At 34.6% G+C, this 9,703-nt stretch overlaps 1 protein-coding gene across 6 annotated transcripts; it reads right to left on the bottom strand.

Moving 5' to 3' along the window:
• Positions 1 to 2,291: 2,291 nt before the first annotated feature.
• Positions 2,292 to 9,703, bottom strand: LOC106867937 (tubulin delta chain). 6 transcript variants are annotated; one of them, XM_089341425.1, is made up of 5 exons: positions 9,477 to 9,703; positions 7,121 to 7,542; positions 6,359 to 6,758; positions 4,914 to 5,078; positions 2,292 to 4,006 (listed from the first exon to the last, which is right to left on the bottom strand). In XM_089341425.1, exons 2-5 carry the CDS (start codon positions 7,499 to 7,501, stop codon positions 3,600 to 3,602), a joined length of 1,353 nt encoding a protein of 450 aa, XP_089197551.1. In that variant the 5' UTR covers positions 7,502 to 7,542; positions 9,477 to 9,703; the 3' UTR covers positions 2,292 to 3,599. The 6 variants fall into 6 exon arrangements, with proteins under 6 accessions (XP_089197551.1, XP_089197549.1, XP_089197552.1 ...); XM_089341423.1 differs by having other exon boundaries at positions 8,660 to 9,577; XM_089341426.1 differs by having other exon boundaries at positions 6,383 to 6,758; positions 8,660 to 9,577.

The following is a 9,703-nucleotide window of genomic DNA, read 5'->3' as shown; positions in this document are numbered from 1 at the left end:
TTATAATTATAATTATTATTGGTGTTTCTTTTCTCAACAAGAATTGCTTCACTTATGTTGCTAATACATTTAAGAAAGCCATGAAGACCACAACATCACATCTGCTATCAATGTGAAGTTCCATATCAATATTATTTTTTTTAGTTCATTTTTATTTCTGTCAAATAAATGCAAACATTTTTCAATTGCAAACCACACAGGTTCAATCCCAAATGACATCTTTATCCAAGATCCCCCAACTCCACACAATTTACTTTTAAAAATAAAATCTTTTCCTTTATCCTGTTCCCTCCCCACACATCAATCTCTTTTAAAATCTGTTTATTTTCAAACAATCCTCACACACAAACACCTACCCAAAAGTATATATATATATATATATATAAGTATGCAAATATGGTCTGTATATTATACATACATATATATACATATATATATATATATATATATATATATTACATATGAAAATACATTTAATATATTATATAGAAATATGTATATATAAGTAAAATATATGAATATATAGCATATATGAATATATATGCTATATATATACATACATACATATATACATACATATATATATATATATATATATATATAAACACACACACACACACACACACACATATATACATATACACATGTATATCAATATATGCATACATTATTCTCTTCCTCTTCTGCTGAACTGCTAAGTTTACAGGAATGTAAAGATAAACACCAGTTGTCAAGTGGGGGGGGGGGATGTACACACACACGACAAGCCTCCACACAATTTCTGTCTACCAAATTCACTCAAAAGACATTGGTCTGCTTGTGGCTAGAGTAGAAGACACTTGCTCACATATACTATATATGTACGCATATATGCACATGTATGTGTGTATATATATATATATATATATATATATATATATATATATTACACCTTGAATATAAATTATATGGAAGTGTATATGTCAATTATATATGAAGTATGTAAATTGTAAGTATATATATATATATTATACGTGCGTATATTATATATATGCATTATATATCTTTGTATACATATATAGACATTATATATGCATATTATATATAGATATATGTGTGTGTGAATATATATATATATATATATATATATATATATATATATATATATATATATATATATATATATACATATATATATATATATATATATATATACACACTATGTATATATTATATAATCATATATATATATTATGTTATATTTCTTTGTGTGTGTGTGTGTGTGTGTGTGTGTACTCCTCTATACATTCATGCATCAGTCTGTCGATATGTTTCTGTATATATATGAACTTCATCTTGGGACGAAAAAAATATTTTTCAAAAAATATATTTAAAAAACAAAAAGAGATTAAACAGAAACATCAACCGCGTGTGTCCCTGACTCTTCGGTGTTAGCTATGTCGTTCCTAACCCCTTAGCTATATTGTGCTGTGGTCAGGGATCGAACTCCAGACTGTTCAGCTGTAATGTATTACAAGGTAACAACATCTACAGCAAGAGTTGACCTCAAATGTTCAGGTGAACTCATGGAACTGTATCATGTATGAAGTACAGTGTTATCAACAGAAAAAACAAAGAAAACGAAATTACAGAAATATGTAAACCTAAAGACTGCAATAAAATAATGAATCATTACTTTTAGTGTTTTGTTATGATTGTGTTGAGAGAGAATCGTGGGGAAGCAGAGAGAAGTGGTGACTTTTATGCAAAAATATAGAAGGAAGTAGACAGTGATACAGCGGGACTCACAGAAACATAACAAAGAGACACAGGGCAGAGTGGACTCTACTAATGGGAAACAGGACTCTACTAATGGGAAACAGGATTCTACTAATGGGAAACAGGACTGTGAGGACTCTACTAATGGGACACAAGGTAGATATGACTCTACTAATGGGACACGGGGCAAAATAGATTTTGCAACTGGTGGTGGTGGTGAAACATCAAGTCAACCTGCCAAGAACTGTCTTCCTCATAGTTTCCAACAAATTACACTTAGAAAAACTTTCTTGATTTGGAATCAAGAAGCTACTTGTCCTGTGTCCCATTAATAGAGTCCTCTGTGTCCTGTGTCCCAAGATGTATAGTGAGATTGAACCTAAGATGAAATGGTTGCAAAGTATTGTTGTTAACCACACAGCCAAATGTGTAATTTTTGATGAGTTTAACATATTTGGCAGAGACTGTCTTGATAAGACAATAACAGAGTCTATCTCATTCCAACAAGGACAAAAAAAAAATCAAATAAAGACTGTTGTTAATAATCTTTTCTTTATTAGCCAAAAAGAGATTATTGTTAATAATGACATTTCAGAATAAAAACAAAATAGCTCAACATTTATGTGTTAGAAAGAATAAAGAAGTCATTTAAGGTCTTGGTCGATTTCTTAGAATGTGGCTTAGAGATGTTACTCCAAGAGATCTATGTTGTCAGGTGGAAATCAGATGGCATCATGGTCAGTAAGAAGGACAGAAAAGCCACAAGAAAAGTTTGTAAAAATGAGATCAATATCAAGTGTTACGAGAGTTTCTCATTCCTTTAAATGTTCTTTAGATATTTCACCCAAGATTGCACCAGCATGGCCATGTGGGTAAGGTGTACACGAACTATTAGAATTTCATTCAAATGTCTGTCAAGAAACCTGCAAGTCATGTGGAGCAGAACTTGAATATTCATAACAGACGAACAGGATATGGGAGCCAATGTTGAAATGGGACCTTGCTGCCATATTTGGGATCAGCTCTTCAAACGCCTTTCAGGGCTCAGAAGTCATTTAAGATCTCACACTTGGAAAGTGTAATTATAAGTACAAGGAGAATATTGATAGACATAGATAGATATGTAAAGGTAAGACCTAAGGGTCAAGGTGTAGGAAGTTAATAAGCTTCAAGCAGTCCATAGTAGAAGGTATAAAAAAATAACTTTCAAGAACAATAATGGTTTATTGGCAGAGAAGGTTATGAATTTTTCCCATAGCAAAGGACAATAAGCTGCAAAAAGTTATTTTATAGTTCACAGTTAGCAACTGGGGTGGCCGTATGTGCAAAAAAGGATCCAAAAATTAGGAAGAGATCAAATCCAGGCTACATATGTTTCAGGCCAAGGATAGCTTGATTACATGAAGTTTATTTTGTCGTTAGGAGATGCCATGTTAACTCCCAGTATTGACCAGACTATCTGATGTTATTCATCACTGGTCACAATGCACTTCACTGTCTTTGAATGATGCCACCCCAGTGGCTAGGTGAGCAGTCTACAGCTAAGTAGACTGGAGCAACATGAACTGAAGTGTTTTGCTCGAGAACATAATGTGCTGCGTGGTCTAGGAATCGAACCCACTATCTAGCAATCATGAGTGTCACACCCTAACCACTGGGCCACATGCCTTCACAAACACAAACACATATATATGTTGGTATTAGCAAGAGCATCTAACCATAGAAAGTATACCAAATCAGACTGGAGTCTGGTGCAGCTCCCCAGTGTGGGAGAGATGATTCTCCCCTTTACAGTTCTCTCTCTCTATTCCCTCACCACTCTCACAGTTCAGTGTGATCCTTTACAAACTGGCATAACTAGCAATGATTTGTTCCAAGCAAGCAAAAGAGTCTAAGAAATCAGAGGCAGTGAGTCCATAATCACAATATTGATGAAAGAAGGCTTTGGCAGAGAACATATCCCAGGCCCGACTGACCACATGGTCCAGTGGTTTGGCTGTCATCTGACTGTTGCTCACCAAAGTAGCAGATTTGTCATAATGCTGAAATGATCGTGGTTGGTGCCATTTGGTGAAACTGAGGTCTGGAAGTGTCCAGGGTGTGTAAAGCCTTTGGTCTTGGAATAATGTAGTATCAGCCGTGGCCAACTGTTCACCACGCAATATTAAAAGGGACGACAAGGAACGGTTATATTTGACAGCAGCTCCTCTGGGGACATCATCATTGACAGAGAGGGACCAATTGATGCCTGGAAAAATATAGGGGGAAAAAGAAAAAAAACAAACATTTATAGAGGTCAAACAAAAACACATAGTCCCCACCCCCTCATCCCTTCCCAAGCCTGGTTCTGAGAAATAGATTCATCTACAGTTTCAGCTTGATCAAAGCATCACGAGTGAAAGTTAAAGAAATGGAAAATATGCAGAAAGCTGTTTGATATGTATGTGTGTGTGTAGATATATATATATATATATATATATATATATATATATATATATATATATATACACACACACATATACATCCATACATATATATATATATGTGTGTGTACATATATATGTATATATATATGTATATATATATATATATATATATATATATATATATATATATATATAGATCACATCTTGTGTCTATTAAGACCTAAAAGATGTGATCTATTTCTAGCACATTAATTGTCCACGTTAGTGGTCGACGTTATTTTTTTAAAATGTACCTTAATCCCCTGAGATTGCAGATAATATTTCTGAATCTCTTTGATTCTTTACATGTGCTGGCCTCCTGATAATTAATCGATATTAATTAATATATGACTAATTACCAGATTTTATAATTATATATATATATATATATATATATATATATATATATATATATATATATATATATATATATATATTATATATATATATATATATATTATATATATATATATATATATATATATATATATATATATATATATATGTATATGTGTATATATATGTGTATATATATCTATATGTGTATATATATATATATATATGTGTGTGTGTGTGTGTGTGTGTGTGTGTGTGTGTGTGTGTGTGTGTACGTGTGTGCAGAGAGAGAGAGAGAGAGAGCAAAACAAAGAAGTAAACAAAGAAGTGAAACTACACTGTTGCTATGGTTACCTTCATCTGTTGCCGAGTCAGCAAGTTGCATTTGTCTGAGGTGCTTCAAGAGTCCCGTCCAGGTGTCCGAGTTATACATTGCCACCTTCTCGGACACCTGGGGTGTCTTCTTCACCGTCAACAGCTTGTATTCCGGGTGAGGTGTTAATGCTTGCAACATGTCCCCTAATTAAACAAATACAAAACAAATTAAAACAGTCAGGTGTTTTGATTGATATGGTTAATTATTTGGGATTAGTTATTGCTGCTGTTTAATCTCAGCTCGACACTAATTGAGAAGAACTCACACATATGTATATAGCGATATAAACTCAAAGGTCTTTGACTTGTGACTAGTTCGATAAGTGTGAATGCACGAAACTCTTGGACTTTGACTCACTCTGTTACTTCAGCAATATATATATATATATATATATATATATATATATATATATATAAACAGGACGGGTTTCTTTCAGTTTCCATCTACCAAATTCACTCACAACGCAATTAACTGGCACAGCCCTAGTAGGCTCAAAGTGTCATGCAGTAGGACTGAACTCGAGACCTTGTGGCTGCAATGCGAGCCTCTCAACCACACAGCCATGTTGGCTATTTTGTCCACAGCAGTCAGTGTTGTAGGGACGAATCCTAGTTCAGGGCTCAGTTGCCGGGTTATGAAAGATAACGCAAGGGAGATAATGCAAGTTGATTTCTCTCCCTTGGTATTCTTGCCATCGTATAGTTGTGTCACGTACAACTTATGTTATATTGTTGATATTCACAGACATAAATATCCTCGTTTAAGCATAATGTAAGAATGCAATAGACTTTAGATGGACTGCGGTGTTAATGGAGATTTGAATAATGGGATTTATGACAAACAATGATATGTTCAAATGAAATGATGTGGCGGTACATTGAGAAAATGCTGTTTCTCTCTCAACGAACTTTTGGGTCTACCGCACAGTTGTTCTTTACCCTTCCTTTATACTTCTCGCTTCTCTCCTTTTGAATGATGTCACCAGAAAACATCTCTCCATCTCTCTTTGCAAGGCTTCTGCCCTATATGCTAGATATTTCTTTTACCTCATAGTAAACCTATCCAACAATACAGATTTGGTGTGTAGTGTTTGCTATGTCTCAAACCTACAATTGCAATGTTCAATTCCTAGCCAAGTCAAAGCAATTCTATTTTGGAAATATTTAATGTAGAAACATCTTTAACACTTGGCATTTGAATAGGAGTCAGGATAGCTTCAGGATAGAAACTGTCTTTTGGAATTCTTTAAAACCATTTGGCAACATGATAGTACCAAGTAATCTAATTATGGTGGATCATGAAAGACTTCAGGCTACAGGGAGTGGGTGACATTAACTGTAACTGAAAGCAATTCTAAGGATAAACGTAAAACAGTGAATCCAGTGGATGAGAGATATAATAGAGTAAGAAGGTCAATGCTTACCAAGACAATTGTGAACAATTTTACCTGTTTTAGTTTTGTAAACAGGCTGGAGGAGGCTGGTCAGTTGGTCAGCTACAACACAGTTCATGTTCTCAAATGTCACTTGCTTTATGTGCAGCCGTCGGGTGCAGATATCCTGCAGTTGGTCATTATTAATGAGCAGGAGGCCATCTGATGTCTGGTAAAGATTAGATAGGGTCAACACTGTATTATAGTTCTGGACAATCACTTCTCCAGTGTGATATGGCCAGATCACTTGATTCAAGATGAAGGCATTTGGGTAGACATCACGAAGACAGCGAGTAAGGTAAGCACCAACACCAGAACCTGTGCCACCAGCAACACTCATCAGACACAGGAAACCTCCAAGACAATCACATTTTTCAGCCTCTTTTCGAATCTATCGATTTAAATGGAAAAAAAAAAGTTTAATCTTTAGCACAAATGATTAATGTCTTTAATCATTGGTTTCCATGATCAGAGCTGATCTAGGGTTAAACAACAACAATAACACAAGTCCAGTAAATATAAATATAAAACTTTGTGTAACCATCCAACCCACATAGGGAAGGGAAAATATTTGTCGCTAAGAATTAACATTATCTCATGATCAGACAACAGAAATGTTTGACAGTAAAAATAGTTAACAAACTAGAATTAGATTTTTAACACACACAAACTCTGCAGCATATGTTGAGTACTTTTTCATTTGTGGGTGGGTGGATGGGTTAAGAGAGAGGGGGTAGTAGAAAAGCAACTCACCATATTCATTACTGTTTCTTTTGCTTTGGGTCCACAAGAAAGGAATCCATTTGCCCAGTTATTACCTGATCCTCTCTGATGACACACCTGTTGATTAGCTGGATACCGCCACAAACCTGACCGCCTAGCTAGTTGGCATGTCTGTGCAATCACTTTTGGTTCCATGTCGACCATGACGGCCCGAGCTTCTAAAAGACCGGCCAATCCACTTTTGGTCTTGCATTCGACAAAGAAACGGTCAATGGCTTCTTGAATGTAGTTCTCATTGGCTCGGGGAGAAACATGCGGATTTCTGATGTGAAAGTCTTGTAGAAGGGTGTTGTAAAATTCCCCCCCTATTTGATTCCCACACTGACCCAACTGTAATGTCACCACTGACATAATTGGTGGTGAGGCTTGCAGGGTCTTCAGGAGACAGGGAGCTAGAAATAAATCACAAGAGAAATACACTGAATCTTTCAAAATAGAATCATTTTTAAACAACACTTGTTTCTAATTTAGGCAAAAGATTTCATTTTTTTAGGAGAGGTGGCAGGTTAGTCGATTACATTGACCTCAGTGTTTGAGTAATGCTTTATTTTATCAACACCCGAAAGATGGAAAGGCAAAGTTGACTCCAACAGGTTTTCATCTCAAACCATCTAGTCGATTACAGTGCTTAGCTAGGACTCATTTTATTATTAAGCGCAAAAGGATGAAAGGCAAAGACGGCCTCGGCGGTATTTTAACTCAGAACGTAAAAACGGGCGAAACGCCGCTAAGCATTCTCTCGGCTTTACGTTACGTCCTGTGGGTGAAGACATTCAGAATAAAGATGCCTTCACACAGTGACAAACAAATTAAAACGAATATTGTAAACAAAAGTTCAAATAACAACTCTATATGCAACGTTATATAGATATTTGGTAGGATTATTTATCAAACGGTAACTTATGACAATACAAAGTAGAGAAACGCGATTAATTTTCGTTTCGTTTCCATTTGCTGACGTTCTTTGTTTTGGATATACTCCAGTTTCGAATCTTTTCCCGATGGAAGTAAATAGATTTATTTCTTCAAATAAATGAGACAATTGTAAAAGATAAAATTTTATTTGAAGAACCGGTCGGCGATTTTATTTTGGACAAGCGAGATTATAGTCTTGTAATCATTTTCATTCATATCTAGGATTGAGTGAACGACAAAATTATTCTTGCAGATTGAACTGAAAACAAAGTGGGATAAAATTTAGTAGTTACCCAATAAATCTATGACAATAAGGAAATATCGATAGTTACCAAAATTCTACTCAAGGTGGAATCTGATCGGAGTAAAATATAACAATTTAGATACAGAAGAGAAAAGGAAGTAGAATGCGAAAAAAGAGGGCATCAAATATTGTAAACCGAGAAAAATTTGCGAGTGAAGAAATAAGTGGTGAATTCAGACGTTTTAAACAGGATCCTGTCTCTAATTTCTTCGAAAATAGACCTACTTCTCGCTCATCTCCTCACAGCATACATAATAATAATACTTTAACAAAGTTAAGAAAACACTTACAAAACTTATTGATAATTTAGCTTGTAGTGGGCAGGAAATTTCGTATAGATCGGTTCATGATAGTCACAGTTATATCGAACAGGAGAGAAACAGAGAGATTGTGTGCATTTATAAATGAAGAGTTTGACAATAAACTATGAAACTTTTCGACTGACCAAGAACAGTGGTCAGTGTCATTGCTACCATGACAGCGGTGAATAATCAAACTGTACCTTGTGAATATATAGACTGGATCCCCAGTAATGCTTATGTGTAACTGCGTGATTTTATGCGGTTAAATAAGTAACTCAGTAATTTTAATTATACATTTTATGTAATACAAACTGTATGGAGGGAATTATGCAAATATCACTTGTATTATAGAAAAGGAATAACGTAGAAGCAGTCAGAAGCTGTATACGGCAAGAGTTTCAATATATGCGTCTGTAGGCACACCCACACACACATGCTGCTTCATTAGTTACATCTAGTAGTAAGGTTGTGTTCCTGGATCTTTTAGAAGGGATTTTAGTTTTAAAATATCTTTTGATAGATTTTTTTTCCAACTTGAAATTTATAGTTTCATAATAATTGTCACTTTTATTTACTATATTTAAATAATTTTATACATTAATGTATTATTCTTGGCCAGACAGCTCTGGTCGTATGATTGTATCTTCATCCTTTTATCGTAGTGAAATTCTCCGAGGAATCTGTTTTAATTTGACCAAATCCATCACACAATAATTCTATTATAATTCCATTCTCATCTAGGGTGTTTTATATTGATGTATAACAAAGCCTTAAATTGGTTGGGGTGAGCAGTGTAAATGAATACCTGGAGCTCGGTACCCGAGGGTTGGTGTTTAATTTAAAGATCCTGGAAGAACGAAAGGCAAAATTATAATTTTAGTTTAAAACTGTAAGGCATTAAGGACAGCTAAAATTTTAATATACTTAATGCTTGGAGCATCAAAAGGTTAAGTAGAAATAATTATAAATTTAAAAGCATTAAATTTAGTTTGCCCGATTTCTGATAAATAAAATACGTAACTAAACCTGCGA

Source organism: Octopus bimaculoides, chromosome 24 (genome assembly GCF_046866305.1).
Source record: "Octopus bimaculoides isolate indiv1 chromosome 24, ASM4686630v1, whole genome shotgun sequence".
Classification (NCBI taxonomy): Eukaryota; Metazoa; Mollusca; class Cephalopoda; order Octopoda; family Octopodidae; genus Octopus; species Octopus bimaculoides.
The sequence above is the reverse complement of the archived record's forward strand: the minus strand, read 5'-3'. Positions and strand labels throughout refer to the sequence as shown.